Below are 22592 nucleotides of genomic sequence, written 5' to 3'. Positions count from 1 at the left end.
ATTTTTTGTTCCAAAGGTTATTTGTCTAAAAAAAAAAAATATTTATGCCCATCAGAAGTTTACATTTCCGGCTATTGTAACCATTTGGTTACGTGGTGATGAAGTTGCGATTATTATGTGACAAAATTAAGTTATGTGATTTTGGTACAAAAAACATATAATTACGTGAGTATTTGTGAAATTGACCCAAGATGATCCTTCTTTTCTACTTACTTTCACAAAGTATGACTTTAGTTTCGCATTCAACAAAAAAATAGGAAACAGATACAGAAATAAACTAACAACAGAAATCTTTGATAGTGAACTAAAATGACAGAACAACAACAAATTAAATGAAGTTCAATCAAAATGACCATTACAAACTAGTGATTTGGCTGCACATAACACAGCTAACTAGCATAGGATTCTTGGCCGAAACTCTGTTAAATCCTACTACATCCATATATCATCAATCCAACCAACATCAACTTTACAACCAGTGACCCGAAACCACCAACTGTCGTCGGAGCAGCAGACTTTTCGGAAGAATGCACGGCGGCGATGGCTGCCGGTGGACGAGGTGGAAGAGGGTGAACTACAACAGAAACCTTCATACCATCAGAGCAGCCGCCAATGCCACAGATGAAATAATACCTCTTGGTCTTGTTCAGCAAAATGAAATCTCTTCCACTGCTCCAATTCCCAAATGCACCCTCTATTATGCAGTTATCATATCCATTTTTATTCACTTCAAAAACATTATGTTGTGTCTTTTTATACCTAAATGCTGCCAAAAAACATGGAATAGACAATGCAAGTTAGAGATAATATTTCTATACTCAATGCAGGATTTTACATAAGTGTTGATATAATTTGAAGAAATGGACAAATGAATAAATTACTATAGTGACAAGCAGTATCATTTTCTATACCGTATCTCTAATATTTTCATTTCTCTTATAAATATCTAGTGAAAATTTTCGACTCAGTGGTGTCCCATTATATAAGGTGCATACACCCCTCTCTACACTATCAGGTCAAGTACATGCATGCAAGAACAGATTGTTGTATATAATAAACGTAACCTGATAACAAACAATTATAATGAATTGCATTTAGAAATTCATTTCAAAGTTAAAAAAAAAAAAAAAAAAAAAAAAAAAAAAAAAAAAGAATTGGTTTCACCTAGCTAGTAACGTACGTGCATTAAATTAATCAATTTTTCCCCTCTTATTCTTATTTTTACTAACAGCGATATATTCTAGTTTATAAACATAGACTTTCATAAAAAAGAACATGACTTTGGATACCTAAATTCTCTCCAACAAACAAGGAATAGACAAGTTCAGGAAAGTCTGTAAATATTTACGTACAAATTTTTTTTAGAAAAAAAGACGTACAGATTAGGTCACCAATGTAGAATGTTTGGTTGCTACTCCAGAGAGTATAGTTGATGCCTGGATTCCAACCTTTGTTCGCTCCAACGATGTGGTCAGTGGCGGAGACGGTGGTGGCCACGGCGGCGAGGAGGAAGAAGAGTACACAGCTGAGAGCCATGTAATTGGGAGAGATACTGATAAGCTGAGTGGAAACAAGGCTTAATTAGCAGCTCCTACTTTTTTAAAATAAGGTTGCTCAACCAAACCTTATATATAACGGATCCAAAGCTAAAGTTAAATCAACCATCATTAGATTAGATAGTAACTATACTGTAATATTTTATAATAGGAATTATCACGCATACACCTCGTATAATGTACATTTCCTCATTTTTTTAACCAAAAGTCAATGGATCATATTATTGTTAAATTCAAAGGTATGTTGTTACACACTGGAAACCTCCCAATCTGTTTGAAAGACGCAGAATTCAAGAAACTCGTTTAAGCATAGCGAATCGAAAAAAATTAGTAGATGAGTATCTTCGCACGCATTGTTTTTGAAAAATAAAATAAAACCTGCACCTTTGTTTGCACCCTCTATAGCCTGCTATATCTGTATAAAAAAAATAATTAAAAGGAAAATTAAAGCAAGGCTTTAAATTTGTGATGATTGCACTAATTAATAATTATAAATATATATACATTTTATAGAGTTCTTGAACTATGTATGACTAGTACGTATTGATAGCAATAGATGTACGTACTTGCATCCACTTCTGGAGCTATACTTGCGCGCTGATCTTAAAGCAAAATGATGAAAAGTTGGCACTCCCAAAGCAGAATGATGAAAACTACTCCCTTCGTTTTAATTTATGTGACGTATTTTAAGAAGAAAAGAAAAACTTTTGAAATTTATAGTTTTAAAAGTTTAAACAATAATAGCTTTATGAGACCATAACATTTGAGTAACTTTAGTCTATAGAAGCTTCTCACTAAGGCTAAAATGCATAAAATAAAAATTTACAGCTAAATTGATTCCAAATATAAAATATGTAATTCTCTTCTAAATAAATTTATAAAATATATCAATAATACAATTGAGGGAGCAACAAAATAAGATATGAGAATGAGTACGTAGCAGCACGCCTTGTGTGGAAAGGCACGCCTCAACCTGTTAAAGGAATGACTGCTGCTGTTACTACTAGTACTACTAGTACTCAACTTACCATTTTAATTTTCAATGATGGCATTGAAAAAGTAGACCAAATTAATGGGCTACCACTAGGCACGTCTTCTTAATCCTTGCTTCCGCAATCTGCGATCTTGTTGTACGAGAATTTTGTCGACCCATAATGATGTCTGCTTCTACAGTAACTATGTATCCGAGAATATGGGAGGACTTTGAACTGACAGGCATATTGGTTTACAAATGCAGCAAAGAAATCCAACATTTTATTCAGTCGGCGTCATTAGTCAAGTACTAATAGTTATCTTTACAATAGGGAAAAGAAAAAGGGACAAAAAGACTACACTTACCAGCACTAGGTAAGTGTATTCCGTGTACATTATTCGCCTATTTGAAGCTAAAAACCTATCCCCACATCTGAAAAGATCGGGAATCGAGCATATATACAGCTCTCTTCTAGTATCTCTAGAATGCCTCCGTTTTATCTATCAAAACTTCAAAGCCTGCGGTGACAACTTAACTACTCCAATATAGGAGATATTAAATGTAACCTCTAATTAAATTCAGGCTTTTTCAGCTGCATTATCATTACATTGAGATCCTGCAGATACAGCATTAGGATTGTTAGATGCTACTGTGTTCTCGTTACATTCAAAATTTTGATTAGAAGGCAGTAATTGATCCTTGTTCACTGCAGCGGTCTTGAAGGGTTTCTTGAATTGTACCAAGATCATGGTCATGTTATCACATCCTTCTCCACCTGTGGATGGTGCCAGACATTTATCTAGCACTTGCTCACAGACAGCGGAGAGCTTATTTTCCTGCACCAACGATGACACATTTAGTTTTTAAAAACTGAAAAGCGTGATCTTAGAACAACAAATAATATAATTAAGGACTCACATGTTTTAACTGTTCCCCAACAAAGTCCACAACTTCTTGGCTTGACATGCAATCCCTAATGCACAAGAAATACAGATATAAGCACCAAAATTATGAAATTCTGCTGTAATGATATAACCAAAAAAAAAAGGTGCAAACAGGGCCTGGCAATGTACTCGCATCTAACATAAAGTGACGTTCTCATTACAAGAATATAACCATGTCGCAGAGAATTTCTAATAACATTAAAAAGATGCAAGCTCCACCATTCCCTGGTTGACCCCATTTTTTCTTTTTTGGAAAAGTTGCATGTGTATGGAAACAACATGCAGAAAGAACCATTGAACTAACCAAAAGCCTGCAAAAATCCATACTAAATTTTTTTTCTTGTACATCTTGTCAACCTACTAGCAAACAGTATGCAAGTTCAAGTACATTAAGCCCAGCAATCTAATAAGTCTAGAAGGAAATGAACCGATGTTCACCTAAAAGAAATTGGATTTTAGTGCAAATACAGTAACTGGGAAGATAGAACCAAAATGATACGATACTTACCATATGCCATCACAAGCTAGAACAAGGAAATCATCATCATTGCAGAGCTCAACCTAATTTGAGGGAAAATTTACGAAAAGAAATGTTAAATGCAAAATCGTCTTCGGCTAGAAAGGAACACAGACAAGAATTCTCCATTTTGATCAGTTAATTATTAAAGAAAAGCAATAACGCTCCACCTTCACCTAGCTGTACACATAAATATACTGTAGAAAATCTTCCTCCAACAACTTTCATCGTTCTACGGATTCGAAAGGAATCATAAGCCATTGTTTACTTACAGTGCGGATATCAGGATTAGCAGTCACTATTTGTTTTTCAGCAGGCAATGATTTGTTCTGTTTGAGTTCCATGTCGCCTGAAATTACTGAAGTGATCAGAATTGCCATAACACAAGGGAAAAAGGAAAACTGGCTATACTTTTTATAGTATATTTTAGAAAATGCAATATTTTTAATACCAATTGCTCTTGCCATGTTTAAACTCCCATTAACCCGTCCACACCGGACGTATCCACCAGCATTTATAATCCTTTGCTTTTCAGCTTCAAGGTCAGGCTTATGGTCCCTAGACATATCATATGCCTGCATAACATGTTTTGTGCTTAATACAATATGCCTACTTAGAAGAAAGAGGAGCGCATCATGTACAGTGATGTTAACTCCAAACAAGCTGCTTTAACAATTTGTCCAGAATGCAAAATCACATTACAATCCTGAACCAGAATATATAACTGATACAAATATAAATGGTACCTGACCCTTCCGAGATAAGACACAGCGAGAATCACCAGCATTTGCCACAAGAAGTTGAGTATTTTGAATGATTGCTACACAAGCTGTGCTTCCTGCAGTTGGTCCATGGTAATCAGAGTTAGCCCCCTACATTGGAAAAAAGGCAAAGGTCAAAAGATTAAACTCCAGTATATTGATTAAAATAGTTGGAAAATAAATTTTCAGAATCTATGTAGTTATAACTCCAAGCAGTCTACTGGATTAGTCAGACCATTGCAAGACTAGGAGTTATATAGTACTTTCTGACACCTCTTAATGCTTCTTATGTCATTTTTCTTTGGATAAATATATCTTACACCTTTAAGGAAAACAAAAATAACTGATGATTAAATAGTATACCCGACGATACTCTTTCAGATACTTTTGTTTCTCATTCATCCTTCATGTTTTCTTTTTCTATTCTTCTTTTCTTTGTTTTTTTATTTTATATGGTCGTGTCCGGGCCAACTTGACCGAACCTCAGCTATTCCATTGGTTTTCCGTGCTACCTCCCACCAACATAGGTACCACATAACACCGCCCACCTAAGCTTAGGCAGATGGGAAAGAAACCACCTAATGTTTCTTGCTTCCATTGTGATTTAAACCCGCGACCATAGTTTTCCTCCCACTTTATTGCAAATATGTCACTTTATTTGCCCCTGGTTGGGGTTTGAAACGAGGACAAGCATTTAAAATTATTGGAAATAAATTTCCTTTTAACCTAGAGCAATTCAATCCTAAATATAAATCAACATGGTTGGGTACAATCTTCACCAGAAGTCAGAAATGTCAAGAAAGATAAAGATACTTCTAACATTTGATGGGTATTTAACACGCCATGATACTAGATTAACCAAAAGATTAAACATCGTCCAGCTTTGACATCTTTGTCATACAGGTTTTTTTTCTGGTTTAGGTGATTCTCAAAGAGGACTAGAAAGCCAACATTTATCATGTTAAGAATATTCTGTAATTAAGGACATAGATTAGCTAATATTATATATATCAACTAAAATCAATTAGGAACATAGGGAATGTTATATGTATCAACTAGAATTAATTAGGGAATCATATTACACGTTCAACTCCAGTAATTATATAGCATTTCCTACTTTAGGAAATGTGTACAAAATGTTTAAACCCCAATAGTTAGTGGGAATAGTCTCACAATTCTCTTTTCCTCTTCCTCTTTTTTTTATGGCATCAGGGCCAAGGTAGTGAGTACATTCCCAAAAATCCTACTTTTCTTCTCTGCTACAAAGGAAAAAACCTTCTTCAGGCAAATAGTGGTCAGAATTCGATTGAAGAAAACTCTGTTTCACCATTCCCTCACCGCCAAAGCATCATTCAGCATTTGGTTGTAGTATTTTGTTGTACCATCTAATCTCTGGGATTTCAACCCAAGTTTATCATGTGGTTTCTTAAGGCCCCTTTGGCCATGACTTCCCACTTGCATATAATTATATCAGTTTTTGCAACTTGCATGTTGACATTTGGCCACAAAATTTCATGTTAAGAATTTGAATATCAAGTGCAACATTATTCAAGTTGAAATAATGGTTTGAAAGTGTATTTCAAATGACAACTTCTTTTTTTGATAACCGTGGTGTCCGACCCAGCTTGAGCGCACCTCAACTAATTCCACTGGATACCTGTCACCTCCCACCAGCAACAGGTACAAGGTAACTCTATCCACCAAGGCTTGGATAAATGGGAAGAAATCACCCAGTGCTTTTTGCCAAAGCTGGAATTTGAATCTGAGACTTCATGGTTCTCACCCACTTCATTAGCCACTAGGCCACACCCTTGGTGCTTAAATGACAATTTTAGTATTTTAACTTCCACTCACAACATAATTTTCACAAATATTTTTCCAAGCGAAGTTCATGTCTAAACACAACATGAACTTCCACAAACTTTTTTCAGCTTCAGCTTCAGAAAATCTTTCTTCAAGTTCAACTCAAATTTGGTCCAAACGCATACTTAGTCTGTAAAAAGGCTATAATAGTTGTGATTAAACTATCAACAGATACTTTATTTCAACGATACTTTTTACGAGAATGCTCCATAATTTTCATCAAACTCACTTAACCAAACATCATTCTCATCATTCATCCCACTCCAACACAAATACAAGAGCCTTACCCTTCTCTTTGGTCTACTCATGATGAGCTCAAGCAAATCCTCCAATTACTGACTCGACTACTCATGATACAGCTCTATTAACTAAACCAACGACTCAGCCGATTTACACATCAAGTTTGAGCCCTTAACAGACGAGACTGCTGTTCTCATTGTCCTTCAAGCAGGTACTCGATCCACTTATAATCTTTATCCTATTTATTATTTTTTGAGTTATCACTTTTCGTCACAGTCCTATCATGCATTTGTCATAAATTTATTCACTCTCCCAATTCCTAAGACTGTAGTAAAAGCAATGGCTTATCTCAGTTAGCATCACACTATGATTAAAGAGACGGCTAGGCTACTTCACATGATAATGATATCAAGAGATTGCTCCTTTGTTACTGGATAAAACAACAGAAGGATGTCCTGGAATGGTTTACAGTCAAGATGAACCAAAATGAACCAAGATAGGGAAGCTGATTGTCTTAAAACTCAACTTGTTGCCAAAGGATACACGTAACTGTATAACCTTTGATTACAGGCATACTTCTTATTTCGGTGGTTAAGTGTACTACACTAGCCCTTTCTTTAGTTGCACAACAAGAATGCTTTACCGCAAACATTGGATGCTTAGGAGGAGTCTGAATTAGTGTAAGCTAAGCTAATCTTTATACAGCCTCAAGCAATCTCCAAATGCGTCATTTAACTGTTTTAGTTCTATTATCCAACAGTTGGCATTGCTTCAAAATGAAGTCATAATTTACTGACTTTCTTCTCATGGCAGATGCATTTCTTTGTGGTTTATATTGATGACATTGTCATAACAAGTGACGATCGTGAAAGTATTGTACTTAAACAGCATCTCACCAGTTACTTCCATATTATGGACTTGGAGAAATTGGAACACTTTCTAGGCATCGAGGTGGCACAATCTAATGTTAGCATCAAATATCCAATGTAATGTTGAAGTACATCCTTGTTGTGTATTGGACAGATGGAGTGTCCAAAAGCTCAAGATGCATCAGTCTATCAGAGAATTGTTGGTAAATTGAGCTCTCTACAATTACTAGACGAGACTTCTTATTAATTGTTAGTGTGGTTAACCAGTTTCTCCAGGTGCTTATGAAAGTCATTTAACTTCTCCGCATAAGGTATATCAATGGATCTATTTACAAGAACTATCGTATGAGAACAGGGACAAACACAGATTTTTTCAATATTCTGATACATACTGTGCAGGATCTCCTTTAAATAGAGGATCTATCCCAGCATACTGCACCTTAATCGGAGACAATTTACTATCTTGAAAGAGTAAGAAGCACGATGTGGGAGCCAAATCGAGGAAGCAGAATTTCGAGCCGTGGCCTTGACCATGTGTGGGATTTGAAATTTGAAGGTAAAGGACCGTGAAACTAGCTAATGACCATCAAGCCACAGTACATGTTCATTAGAATTTCATGCTTCACAAGAGAGAGAGAGAGAGAGAAAGAGAGAGAGAGGGGGGGCATCATGCAAAGACGTTGAGTCAGCATATATTACTATGAGCTTTCGTTAATTCAGATCACTAGTTGGCAAATATCTTAACATATTCACTTCAAGTCTTCAGGATCAAATAAATTTGAAACAAGCTAGCAGAATACAATATGTAGCAGAGTACATATTATGTTCTTAAAGACACAGACTAGGAAATATTATTGTACATCCATAACAATAAAACTATAAATTATGGAATCACTTAGGAGATTCAATTCCTTTAATTATGTGTCATTTTCCTATTTTGGAACATGTGTACAAACTACTTAAACCCCCAATTGTTAAGGAAAAATCAAGCGGAACATTCCAACAATTCTCTTTTCCTCTTTCTCTTGTTTACATAAAAGAATAGCTGGATATATGTGTGAAGAAAATATAAGTTAGGAATCCAATTGCCACAAGGTTTCAGTTTTGCACAGTATCAAAAGTTCTGACCAATTTAACTTGGCATCAATTCTGAAATAATTGTCAGACAAAACTACCGATTCACAAATATTTGGTGAAGTTCAAGACTGAGAAAGATGTTTCCAGTACAATAACATTCATAAAAGAACACGACAAACTGATTTGACATGGTATGACATGACAACCTGGAGTAAGAAATTAAGAATGCAGGAAATTACAAATTCAAGTACTCAAAAGATGAAACTTTTTTTCCAAAATGTTAAAGTCAGACTCTTCAAATTGTTTCCAATGAGTAGGACCCTACAATTCATTAATAGCAGAAAGAATGTGTTTGTAGCCACAAACAAATGCAATGCACCATGCAGCTATAGATCGACACAACAAATAAAGGCAGGGACTGATACCTCATCTGAAGACACACAATCCATTTGCCCCTTGAATTCACCACTCTTGGGAGGAGATATCAAACCCTCTATTATCTCCTTAGCTTGGTCCTTTTCCGCCAAAGAGGCTAATTCTCTCTGACCTGTTTGTCCCCGCATCATCTCGTCCATTCTGCATGGAGAACACACATAAGGTCAGACTAACAAACATAGAGACAAGAAGCTCATAACAATGTGAAAAGAAGCTATCTAATAACATGGAAAACCCCTTTTTCAGAAAAAGCAATTAATGTTTTACCACATTAACACCCTGTACTAAGAAATTATAGTAGAAAAATTCAAGAGTGACAGCTAGTTAACATGTAATATCTGGAGGACCCGAAGGGACACTAATGCTAGAAACCTTTAGCAATAAAAGTGCCCAATTTTGGTCAAGAAGCCAGTTTTATTATCAGAATCTATCGAAAGAAATCTCATAGCAGTACAAAAATATAAGCCCATCCAACATGCATCATACTTTGTTAGATCAGCAAGCTTAGGGGATACTTGAATATGTAATTGCCTGTCCTGGCTCAGCACCCCAGGCTAATGAGAACATGAAAATTACACGAGAATGACACCTTCCTGCTGCCTTGCATACACTAGGTCAAGGATTACATTGCGGCATAAGATGAAAAGTTAAATTAAATGTGAAATACTAGGCCTGAGGCTACCTGAGAAAAGCATGCTGCGTAGAAGTGCCTACATCCCCAACTGAGAATGCTTCATGATTAAGAACCTCTTGGTGAAGAAACTTGGCACAAAATTTAGAAACTTCATCGCCTACAAAATTGAAGAACCTTATTTAGTGTTAATGTGGGGTCTAAGCAAAATGTTACTACAGAGAGCTACTTAATAAATAATAAAGTAAACAACGGACTGGAACTGTATCCGTTCCCTTCGCATGGTTGCAATTAGAGGAGGTGAAAAATAGCTTGAAATCCAGCAGTATTGTTTGAAGGAAGAAAGCATTGATTGCATAAAGTGAAGAGACGCAGGATTTCCTGATCTCTTAGACTCTAAATTAAATAGCTGTTTACATCAATAACAAATGAGCTATTCCTCAACTGGATGCCTAAAGGCTCTGATCAGGGAGAGAAACAGGAAATATTGAGGATAACCTGGAAAGGACCCTCTTCAAGAAAATGATAATTTGCAGAGGACTGTGGAAGACGTGGCCTATGAAGGGCTAATTAGAGAGACTCGCTGCAAAAAATATCTCTAGCTGCAGAAAGACAGTGAAAGTGACTTCAAACTACTCCTATTTGCAGTTGACTTTCCTGTGATGGATACCAGAACATTGGGACGTACTGAAAGAACCAAAAAGAAAGTGGAAAGAGCAAGGAGACATGTCAAATTGAGTCCCACTCCTCTTAAGAGTGCTTTCAGAGTTAGATTACCGACAATATTGCAATTGGAGAGGATCTTAGCACATTTCACTTAAGAAGATATATGTTTCAAAATCATCGAAGTTGACACTCAATCGGTATACAAACAATACTTCGTTTAGATTTCAAAGGCAATTTTCGAAAGTGATCAAGAAGAAAACAATAAAACTACATTTAGTAAGTTGTACAGAAATACTTCAAAAGTACTCTATAGCTATCTGAAACAAGGGGTGGTGCATATTAAGCAGAGTGGAATTAAAAATAAAAAAAAGTAAGGGAAACAATAAGAGGAAAATAAGAGTTTTCAGCCAGGTATATTAGCAAAAATGGCTTTTACTATCTGGGCATTGAAAGAAGTGCTATGTCGAGAATATTCCGAAGCCAGATAGGAAATGAGGGAAAATGGGTCATGGAAGATGCTCTTCGTTTTACTAAGGACCAGGAACATGAACTACCAAGCTCAATAGAAAACATGATGATCAATTCTTCTCTGAAAGGGAGAAACGGATACCCACTCACGTTTGTGAGAAATTTCTCCATCAAGAGGATAGCATTTGCTGATTTTGACACAAAATCTGGCGGATTATATTTGGGTGAATAAAGTTATCAGAAGTTAGTAATAAGAACTGGGCCACTGCAGGAAATGGTGGTGAAGGCAGTCAAAACAACCGAAAAAAGCCCAAGGACAAGTTGCTATGGAAGCAGGAGTAAAAAGTTAATTGCACCTAAGAAAGTCAGCTCTGCAGGAAACAACACTTTAATCAAGGACAAGTTGATGATAAGAAGAGAATTCATGTAAAATGCTGCTTCACTTGGAATAGCATGAAGATACAAGAACAGAGCATTATCATCCATGTTCAAATTGGTTTTTTATAACTTTGTTGGAGCTGGGGACCGTCCAGAGGAAGAAAGAATGAACAAGCTAAAAGATAGTTGTCTGCAAGAGGTTCAAGATGAATAAAGCTTAGTGGGAAAGCAGATCAAAGAAAGTATTCAGAATTAAGCAACTGAAAATGTAAAATTATATAACTTCTGTCCTTGGACAAGGTACGGCAACTGAAGAACAGTTCAAAAATCGGCAATAACCCCCTCATGGATATCAAAGAACCATGGAAAGAGGACATCCAACTTCTGAGGAGAAAGTGAAGGACAGGCAGATACTTAAGTTTGAATTTCTTATTCTATCCCTTTTACTTCTTTGAAATACCCTTATATACAAAGGTCATATTGTTTTCCCAGTTTTTGGACAGAATCTAGATGGACGACATTGATACACTGAGACTTCTCTAATGAATTTTGCCCTCTACTACTCAAATTAATGTTTACAAGACAACAAGGAAAACATATTTAATAAAACATTAAAGTGACTTCCTGCTTCAATGCAGGGGAAACTAGAAAAGAACATAGATGTAAAGCAACACTACATGACACATGTAGTCAAAAGACACAAGTTCCTCAATTGCAGCATATCTGTAACAAAAACATTACCATATCTCAAAGTTTCAGCAAAGTAAAGAGAACTGAACATTATCTTCAAGAATACAAGTTGGGTGAAAGGAATAACATGGAAGTCAAAAGCTCATATGTTGTCCAAAAGAGGAAGGTGAGAGTTAAAACATAGGTAGTAAATATCAAGTGCCACCTAATATGCATGCAGAAACTAAGACCAGCATTGCTAGCAAAAGACAGTTAAGTCCTATAGCAGAAGAGTAGGTTTCTTACCTCCGTGGCCATCATATACACCAAAGAAGGAAGTGGAAGTGTCCAAATGTGGATAAACTGCATGCTATATAACATCTCATATTAGCAATCTTGTTCACTACAATTTCTAAGCAAGATATTTGGAAACTGACTAATACTGAAGCCAAAGCTACTTGAAAGTCGCTGTCATATCAGGTACACGACAATGGTAAAACATGATGGCTGAAAAGTGATGAAAATTTATTTTTTTCAAAGGCATAGAAGGTCCATCTTGCAACAAACAGTGATGGAAATTTAAGGACTACAAAAGACTGCGAAAATGCACACATGAATGCACTTACAGCATCTTCCATGGTTGAACGCCATCCTTGCATTGATGACAAACCATATCTTAGTCTGTCATTCTCACCATCCTCGGACGCTTTTTCAGTTTTCGGACTGCTCAAATATATTCCCATATTGACCTGCATATGGAAGCCATACAGTAAACATATTTACATGCAGAATTAATACGAAATACTTTACGCTTATCAAATAACTTAGTTCGTGCACATAATACAGTAAATACACAGACTTGATAAGCACATACACTGGAAAAAATGTTAAGTTCGACCCTTAACACATAACATGTTCAACTCCTTCGGGCACTGTAGAGAAGGCTGTTTGAGAGTTTTCTAGTAAGAATTTAATAGATACACCAAACATGGTGGTAAACAGAAATATACTGTACCCTTCCCATTTTATACGAAGAAGTTTGATTGGGCTCGGAGTTTAAAATGTTAATAGACGTACATAAAATATATAGATGATACTGGAAGAAACTATTGAAGTACTGGTTGAAAATAACTATGATTGAGAAAGAGTTAAAAATTTGAACAGTTCAAGGAATTTGAATTCTTTAAAATTGTGAATGTTGCACAGAAATGGCATTACTTCAAGCATTTTGGGACGTTTCCCAAAAGGAAAGAGTTCCATATAAAACAGAACCGAGGGAGTGTTTAGTGAGGTACTGAATGTAATACCTTTGAGGGGATACTCTTTGATTTGTATCTTTGATTCCCATTTTTTTTAAATTCATATCTTGATTCCCATGTTCCTAGCATTTAACATCTAAGAAATGTAGCAACTGCTTCGAAGTTAAATACTACAAAACCTCCAAAAAGAAATAACAGTAAAGTGGGGTGGTTGGGACCGCTGTCATAAGAAAATTATGTATTATGTGCTGGTGGAAAGTAGCAAATACTCAGCGGAATAATTAAGGTGCGCGCAAACTGGCCCGAACGCCACTGTCATTAAAAAAGAAAAAGTAGAATATTATTCATTACCCTTTTTCTGTTTCTCATAATATTATTTATCAATACAGTATCACAATCCCTCTTCTGTTGCTGAGAATATTATGCATCAATACCCTTTTATCCCGCGTACAATATGCTACAAGAAGGTCTCAGTTCAAATCCTAGCGGATGCAAAAATACACTAGGTGATTTGCCTAAACCTTGGTGGGTATCTGTGCTGGTTAGAGGTAACAGCTACCCGATAGAATAGTCAAGATGTGCGCAAGTTAACCCGGCCACCACCTCTAAGGGTGGCAAACGGGTAATGCAAAAACGGATAAATTATCCAACCCGACCCATATTTAATACGGATAAAAATGGATTAACCAGCAGATAATATGAATATCCATATTATCCATGGCTTCTTGAATATGATCACTTTGGGAGAATTCCTAATCTTCCAAAGTTGAGGAACCCCCAATTTGAGAAGTTAAATCTATTAGTTATCTATTTTCTAAGTGGATAATATAGTCCTTATCAATATTTAACCCGTTTTTAAAAAATTCATTCTCCAACCCATTTTTTAATGAATAATACGGGTGAATAACAGTTTGCTTTTATCTATTTTACCACCGCTAAAATCTACCTCTATTAAAAAAACTCTAAGCTACAAGAACAGAGTGATACTATGAGCCAGAATAACATAGCATAACAATGAACAGATAATTCTAAAAAAATAATATGACACGCAAACAAAATTTCACTATTTTGTAGTTAATGATTATCCAAATTACTATAAAGATTCGTCGAATAAATTGAAAAATAGAAAACGAATGAATCAAAAGGGAACAATTAAAGAGTAATCGGCAACAGTGCGTTAGGGTTAGAAAGAAACTCACAGCGCCCAATGCTGAAGTCGGTGTTCGCAACGAAATGATTAGAGATCGTCAGCTAAGTAGCTGTTAATCGGTGGTGCATGACATTACTTTTTCATGCTCTTTCTTCTTTTTCTTTTCTTTTTCTTTTTTCATTAACCAGATTATCCGAATAGAAAGGAAAATATATTACATCAGCATAGTTATAAAAATTATTGCAAATTGAACTAATATGATGGTTTATAAATTTTACTTCAGAATAACTTATATATATATATATATCGAAGCACACTGTTTTTGAAATCTATCGCCATAGCACACTGTATTGGTGCTTAGTATTATGCTTTTTTTCTTCTAAAAAATTTATGTATACGTATATATATGTCATTAGAAAATAATAATAATATATTAATAGTAGTCCTTATATACACTTTAGATTTTCCTTAGAACTCAAAACTCAAAAGTACACCTCGAAAAATATTCTATGTCCTCTGACTATAAGTAAGGAAAAATATTTTATGTCCTTTTTAAATATTGTATGGCAGATTCAAAATTCAAATGTGATTTAGTAGCTCACGGCTAATGTGAATAAAATTACTGGTATGGAGTAATCAACTATTAAATTGATAAACTAATTAACTTTATACGTAACTGATTATTAACCTGAAAGAAGTTCCACAAATCGATAAGTTACACCGTTCACGAATATACTAAGGATTGAATTTTTTTCTTTTCTTTTATTGAAATATCCTAGAACATATACCGCATGACCTGGGCCATAAAAGATCTGAGAACACAGAGTATCTTTGATTCTTTTGGGCCTATATTTTCCTCCGTCATACTGTATCTTTGTTTCTGTAGCAAAGGTTGATACCTTATTTATTATAAATAAAATTCTTTTAAAAAATTATCTCCTATAGCTATCTTTTAATTTTTATAGCAAAATTTCTATTTATGGTCACTTCCTACCTTTAACCCATTAAATACGCTGTGTATTATTTTTCTCTCTCCCTCTCTCTTCCCTCTCTTCTCCGTCGACCACTTTCCCCTTCCTTGTTGTGTCACCCCTAACACCCTCCTCCAGCTGGCGATTTCTTTCACATAGTTGTGTTACACATTCTAAATTTTTCTTAGATTTTGCATTGATTGTTCATGTTTGCCTTGTGAGATCTGAAGAAGTTTTGTCTCTAGTTTCCATTTGATCCTTTAAACTGGTGCTTCTTCAACAACTGTCTTCATTTAACCGGCGGCGACGCCCCACATGGCGGCGGCCTTGGATATCGGTAGATTGGGGACGGAGTTTAACACCTCAGACTTTAGACAGAATCCCATATCGGCAAAATACAAGAGGGATGTTGGGTATATAAGTTAACAAGCCTTAAACCCTAGTAACGCGTTTTAAACCCTAGTGACGCATTTTAAACCCGTGAAGGCCGCCCAAAGTGGACAATATCACTAGCGGACTGGGCTGTTACAGATGGTATCAGAGCCACTTTTGTGTCAGCCATACCGATGGTGGGTCAGAGTTCAACTGAGTTTAGGCAAACTCCGGTTAGGCGGGGAAAACCTCAGTGCTGAGTCTAGGCAAATCCCATGCGGTGGTGCAAACCTCAGCGAGGACGCTGAGTCCATAAAAGAGGCTGTATGTAACACCTCAGACTTTAGACAGAATCCCACATCGGCAAAACACAAGAGGGACTTTGGGTGTATAAGTTAACAAGCCTTATACCCTAGTGACGCGTTTTAAACCCGTGAAGACCTAGGCCCAAAGAGGACAATATCACTAGCGGGCTGGGCTGTTACACGGAGTTTGGTGTTGAGGAACTTGAAGATCTGTTACCTTTTTTTTCATTGTATTTCAATGTATCTCGCTGTATTCCATGTATTTCATTGTATTCACTGTCTTTTTTTTTATTGTATTTCAATGTATCTCGCTGTATTCTCATATATTCATATATTTTTTTAATTTATATAATTGATGTATTCAGATGTATATATGTATTCAAATGTATCTGCAATATGTATTCATATGTTTTTGCACTATAGATGACCTGCTATACTTCATGTATTCAATGTACTTTTATGTATTTAACTGTATTCAATGTAATTATATAATTTCAATATATAAATCTATTTGTAAAGATACCACTAAAAATATTTTAGTAAAGATACCACTAAAAAAAGAAAGGATGGATTGAATCTGTGAAGATTGTTCTGTTATTTGGGTGTTTTTCGGTTGAGAATATTTTCTATAACTGAAAATATAAATTTTGTGTGTTATAATTGAGTTTGTTGAGTTATATTAGGAGTCTATCGCGTTAATTGATTCACTTACCGTTTTTAAACAGCTGAAGACCTTTTTTTCGCAAATTCCGTTACTGTATTCATGAATACAGCTTACGAATACAGTCGAATACATTCTCTGCTTAGCTGGACTCCCTGTTTTCCGTCGAGTTTGTGATATCTAGGGATTCGAGTTTATTTTATACTCCTTTTTACTTGAGTTTTGGATTAAAAATGTATACAAATAGTCCCAAAACCTTACATGTTGTATTTGTTTGCATGGTTTGGTCAAGAAAATGACAAGAAGTCAAAACCAGCTCAAAAAGGAGTGAAACATGCACAAGTACCAAGAACAAGTCAAAGCACTACTGCATCATAAAATCCATTGCAGTTGCAACAGACCCACCGCGGCCGCGGTCCATTTAGTGCGGTCCGCGGTGGGTAAGTTCAGAGAAGTGCATTCCTGGGGTTCTAAGCAGTGCGGTCCGCGGAAGAATCTTTGCGGCCGCGGTAGCCTCATCGCGCCGCAATCCATTTGTTGCGGTCCGTAGAGAAGGGATTCAGAGAGCTCAAGATTTCGGAAGTTTCAAGACACCGCGGTCGCAGTCCATTTGTTGCGGTCCGCGATGAAGCCACCGCGGCCGCGGTGCATTTTATGCGGTCCGCGGTGGCCAGATTCAGAGAATGAAAAGTGAAGCCAAAAAGCCTCACCGCGGCCGCGGTGCATTTTCCGCGGTCCGCGGTACCTCCTCAGGGGTATTTTTGTCCAGAAAATTCGGCCATGTATAAATACTTCTTTTTCGTATTTTAGGGTATCTTTATCTTAGCTGAGCACGTGAACGGTGGTTTTAGCCTATTTTGAGTAATTTTATAGCTGTTTTAACATTGAATCTTCAAATCTTATTTTGTAATTATATTTTATGGGTTGTTCTTCATCTAAATATCTGATTTCTTCCATTATTATGAGTAGCTAGACCCATTAGCTAGGGTTGTGGCTCAACCCTAGTGTGGGTATTTGATGGGTCTTTTGTTCTAAGGCTTAGATGTTTATGGGTGGTTGATATTTGGACTGATTTGTGTTATCCAAGTTGAATTAGTGGTTGCAAACACTAATTTGTTCCTATTTGACTTAGGCTCTTCTTGAGAAAGAGAGCTTGAGTCTAGGAAAATCAGTTCAACAAGGAATTGGGGCATATTCAAGAGATTGATAGCCCCAATTAAAGGGTTAAATCTAGAGATAGTAATACCCAACTTAAGCCTATATTGCTTGCATAATTTTGACACCCAATTGGTCTTGAGAAAGTCAATTAGGGCAAAGTCACTCAAGCTACCGAGAGGTATAGAGTGAGTAGTGTCGTGCATTGGCTATATCGCGATCCCAAACATAACAGCTTTGCCTTAGGCTTTAGAATCCGTCAAGTATTCACCTAGGAGAAAGTCACTTCCCTAGTGCCTCGTTAACCATTTAGAAAATCTTACAAGCATTCATACTTAGCTTAATTTCGCATATCATTAGCATAAAGTTAGGAAAAAAACAAACAAATATGATTGGAAGTGTAATCAAGAGCACTACGCACTGCTAGATTAGATAGAAATCCAACTCCAAACATTGTTGTAGCTCCCTGTGGATTCGATCCCGACCTTCTCGGGTAAAAGATGCATCGACCGCTCTGGCCACGTTGTAGTGGTGTAGGCTTGGACCCGATCACTTTTTGGGTCCGTTGCCGGGGATCTAACGGTTTTTGCTATCTATCTAAATAGTTTTGCATATTGTTTTTCTTTCCTTCTGTGATACTAATTTGTGTGTGACGCCAATTCAGGTACAAAATGGCGGCAAACGACAACAATGACCCTCTTGGAAACGTGGTCCCGGGGGAGGAGGTTGATGATAACGGTGAATATAAGGTGCCTCTTGTACCTAAAGGACAAAGGAGAGGCCGACAAGCTAATGATAATAATATTCCAGACCCTCCCCCGCCACCTCCCAGAGCTATACCTCGAGTGCTTCCCAACCAAGGATATGCTAGTGCAATTGTCCTGTCCCGGATCTGGGCGGGCAATTTTCAAATTACCAACGTGATGTTGGCATTGTTGGAGCAGCAAGGGTATTTCATGGGTGCTCCCCATCAAAATGCTTACAAGCACCTTAAAGGATTTGTCGATACATGTTGGGGGAGCAAGCAAACGAATGTGTCCGAGGATGCCTTGCAGTTGAGATTATTCCTTTTCTCTCTTCGAGGGAAAGCATTGGATTGGCTGGAGAGACTCCCCAACCACTCCATCCATACATGGGATGAGTTGGCGGATAAATTCATTGCAAAGTTTTTCTCGCCGGGTCACATGGAAACTTTGAGGGATGAAATCTTAGCTTTCAAACAGGAGCCTAACGAACCACTGCATGAGATATGGGAGAGATACCGGACTATGGTGAAGGAATGCCCAACTAATGATATGACTGAGGCAATGATACAACAGTCATTATACCGAGGCATTAACACAACAAATCAGTGCATAGTAAACCAACTAGCAGGGGGCAATTTCATGAACACGCCGTATGATCAAGCTTGTGAGATACTGGATGAGATGGCGGACACTTCTTCCGCTTGGCAAAGTCGAGTCAATGTGCCACAGGGTGACCCCACGGTCATTCACTTGCACAAAGAGCTCCATGATCATGGGCAGGCAATAGCAAAACTTACAACAACAATGAACCAACTAGCAAAGGCACAATTACACAGGTTCAAACTCCACGACAAGTAAATGCTATGGAGGGTGTCAACATGTTAGTGAACAAAAGAAGACAAAGAGGGCAACAGAACCAAGGGAGTTCGGATCAATTTGACAATGATTGTGGTGGATTCCAAGATGATGGTTATGGTGTGTAAGTCAATGAAGCAATCCAACTGTACTGAAGTGTGCTCGTTCGTGGATCTTGTCACGGCAGTGATAATTGATGATACTAGTGCAATGATCAATGTGGAGGACCCTCTAGAAGCGGTATTGTTGAATCTTGATATAAATGAGGATGAAGGCCGGGTGGAGTGTGTTAATGATTTACATGGAATGGGCTCTTACTCTTATGAGCCTCGGAAGCTATCTTTGGATCTTGAGAATAGGAAGACTCCACCAACAAAGCCCTCAATCGAGGAACCTCCCGTTTTGGAGTTGAAGCCGTTTCCTCCACACCTCAGGTATGAATTCTTAGGCCCTAGTTCAACTTTGCCAGTTATTCTTTACTCTTGTCTTACTAACATGCAGGTAGATGCCACATTGGCGGTGCTCCAAAAACGGAAGAAGGCAATTGGATGGACCTTAGCTGATATTCGGGGGATAAGCCTCGCCTTTTGTATGCACAAGATTATTTTTGAAAATGATGCAAAGCCCTCCTTGGAACATCAAAGGAGGTTGAACGAGGCAATGCAAGAAGTTGTGAAAAAGGAGGTGATCAAGTGGTTGGATGCCGGGGTTGTGTACCCCATCTCTGATAGTTCTTGGACTTCGCCGGTGCAATGTGTGCCGAAGAAGGGTGGTATGACCGTGGTTACTAATGCGCAAAATGAGTTAATTCCTACCAGAACTGTCACCGGACGGAGGGTGTGCATGGATTACCGCAAGTTGAACAAAGTGACCCGCAAAAATCACTTTCCATTGCCTTTTTTTGACCAGATGCTAGATAGACTTGATGGGCGTGCCTTCTACTGTTTCTTGGATGGGTATTCTGGGTACAATCAAATTTTGATTGCTCCAGAAGATCAGGAGAAGACCACCTTCACTTGCCCATATGGTACCTTTGCCTTTTCTAGGATGCCATTCGGGTTGTGTAATGCACCGGCTACATTCCAGCGGTGTATGATGGCCATATTTACCGATATGGTGGAAGATATTTTGGAGGTGTTCATGGACGACTTCAGTGTTGGGGGTGACTCGTTTGATGAATGCTTGAAGAATCTTGATAGGGTTTTGGCCCGGTGTGAAGAAACAAATCTTGTGCTCAATTGGGAAAAATGCCACTTCATGGTTGAGGAGGGCATAGTCCTTGGCCATAAAATCTCAAAGCACGGTATAAAGGTGGACAAAGCTAAAATTGAGGTGATTTCAAGGCTCCCTCCCCCTACTTCTGTCAAGGGGGTTAGATGTTTTCTTGGGCATGCGGGGTTCTACCGGAGATTTATCGAAGACTTTTCGAAGGTAGTGAATCCTTTGTGCAAACTTTTGGAAAAGGATGCGAAGTTCGTGTTCAATGAGGAATGCATGACAGCTTTTGAACTCCTCAAGTACCAGTTGACCGCCACTCCTATTATTACCGCACCCAATTGGAGCTTGCCTTTTGAGCTTATGTGTGACGCGAGTGATATTGCGGTTGGGGCGGTCTTGGGTCAAAGAGTGAATAAAATATTTCACCCGGTGTATTATGCGAGCAAGATAATGAATGATGCTCAAGTGAATTACACGGTGACTGAAAAAGAGTTGTTGGCTATTGTGTTCGCAATGGAGAAATTTCGGCCGTATCTCATGGGAGCCAAGGTCATAGTTCATACTGATCATGCCGCACTCCGATACTTGATGACGAAGAAGGATTCCAAAGCTAGGCTGATGTGATGGGTCTTGTTACTTCAAGAGTTTGATTTGGAGATTGTGGACCGGAAAGGGTGTGAAAATGCAATACCCCATGTTTAGATAGGGCATATTAGTCTTTTAACATAACTTAACCCAAAAAAAAAATAATAATAACAAAAGATGAATTAGGGCCAAGCCACTACGTTAGCAGAAGAAAAAGGGATAGGGGCAAAGTAATGGAGTTCGGCAGAGGCAAACTCACAGGAGCAATCGAAGGGAACGACGAGGTGGGTCTTCTTCTTTCTAGCGAAGGGATTCTCGAAGCAGGAGGACAAATTAGGTAATTAAATTCCAAATTTTTCCATGGTAATCTATCAGGGAGTCCCTTTACTCAATGCCTAACATATTATTAGTTATTATTTCACTAATTAAGGGTAGAAACAAGACTAACAACTTAAGATATTCTTTTATAACAAATAATGAATTCCTATTAAATTGACTGAAAAATCTTTTAGGTTATACCGACACTCTAATGTACAAGCTAGAAATATTTAGTACAAGTATTAATTGAGGGGAAGAATACAAGTTTTGTGCAAATGAATAAAATTTTTGTTTCCATATACAAATAGTTGGATAGATCGCAATGTAAGAACAAATAGAGAATCACTGCTCGGTTCCAAAGGAATAAAAACGGGGGAATTAATCTGATATGAAGTATCGGACAAGCTATGTTGGAATTCACGGAGTTAATACATAGATTGGTTTTGTTACAAGTAGGTAGTTGAAGAAGTTGAACAAGGTGTTCGAGGTGGCACATTGGGCATTCCTGCACAAGTATGGTGAGTAGTAATCTTACCACAATTTGTGTTTTCATAACCTGCATGGTTTATATATGATTTTGAAAATAAATGTGTTAACGATGCTTTGAAATTGCATGTGGGACAAGTCCTTTACTTGATATGGTACCGAACAGTTTACTTGAGATGTTTACCAGTTAATCTAAACGTTTTTACCGTTACTGGATATGTTTTACCGTTACTTGAGATGTTACAGTTATTTGAATTATTCTCACTGTTACTAGACATGTTTTACTGTTACTTAAGACATGATTACCGTTACCGAAATAAAATTACAAGATTTGATAAGAAACGATATGCCCTTTATTATTTTCAAAATGCTTTTGTACGAGTATCTACTGTTTACAAGAAAGAGTATAAATGGGAGGAGACTTTGAAGGATCCCGTAGCTAACGACGGGTTCGTTAGACCTGG

The 22592-nt window shown here is 37.3% G+C and overlaps 2 protein-coding genes across 2 annotated transcripts; both read right to left on the bottom strand.

Moving 5' to 3' along the window:
- Window positions 1–213: 213 nt before the first annotated feature.
- Window positions 214–1620, bottom strand: LOC109215439 (lamin-like protein). Its single transcript, XM_019379507.1, has 2 exons — window positions 1380–1620; window positions 214–766 (listed from the first exon to the last, which is right to left on the bottom strand). Exons 1-2 carry the CDS (start codon window positions 1534–1536, stop codon window positions 423–425), a joined length of 501 nt encoding a protein of 166 aa, XP_019235052.1. The 5' UTR covers window positions 1537–1620; the 3' UTR covers window positions 214–422.
- Window positions 1621–2776: 1156 nt separating this feature from the next.
- On the bottom strand, window positions 2777–14729 carry LOC109215443 (probable protein phosphatase 2C 60). Its single transcript, XM_019379515.1, has 11 exons — window positions 14506–14729; window positions 12674–12796; window positions 12354–12417; window positions 9918–10026; window positions 9226–9376; window positions 4737–4862; window positions 4442–4565; window positions 4263–4339; window positions 3982–4034; window positions 3448–3502; window positions 2777–3365 (listed from the first exon to the last, which is right to left on the bottom strand). The coding sequence occupies exons 2-11, from the start codon at window positions 12788–12790 to the stop codon at window positions 3108–3110; spliced, it is 1134 nt and encodes a 377-aa protein (XP_019235060.1). The 5' UTR covers window positions 12791–12796; window positions 14506–14729; the 3' UTR covers window positions 2777–3107.
- Between the last annotated feature and the right edge of the window lie 7863 nt (window positions 14730–22592).

Source organism: Nicotiana attenuata, unplaced genomic scaffold (genome assembly GCF_001879085.1).
Source record: "Nicotiana attenuata strain UT unplaced genomic scaffold, NIATTr2, whole genome shotgun sequence".
Classification (NCBI taxonomy): Eukaryota; Viridiplantae; Streptophyta; class Magnoliopsida; order Solanales; family Solanaceae; genus Nicotiana; species Nicotiana attenuata.
The sequence above is the reverse complement of the archived record's forward strand: the minus strand, read 5'-3'. Positions and strand labels throughout refer to the sequence as shown.

Excerpts from the sequence above, each read along its gene's own strand:
- LOC109215439 (XM_019379507.1), bottom strand. The coding sequence starts at position 1,536 with ATGGCTCTCAGCTGTGTACTCTTCTTCCTCCTCGCCGCCGTGGCCACC. Across the intron at positions 767-1,379 it reads CTACATTGGTGACCTAATCT|CATTTAGGTATAAAAAGACA; the intron begins GTACGTCTTTTT and ends GTTTTTTGGCAG.
- LOC109215443 (XM_019379515.1), bottom strand. The coding sequence starts at position 12,790 with ATGGGAATATATTTGAGCAGTCCGAAAACTGAAAAAGCGTCCGAGGAT. Across the intron at positions 12,418-12,673 it reads GTTCAACCATGGAAGATGCT|CATGCAGTTTATCCACATTT; the intron begins GTAAGTGCATTC and ends GATGTTATATAG. Across the intron at positions 3,366-3,447 it reads TTGGGGAACAGTTAAAACAT|GAAAATAAGCTCTCCGCTGT; the intron begins GTGAGTCCTTAA and ends TCGTTGGTGCAG.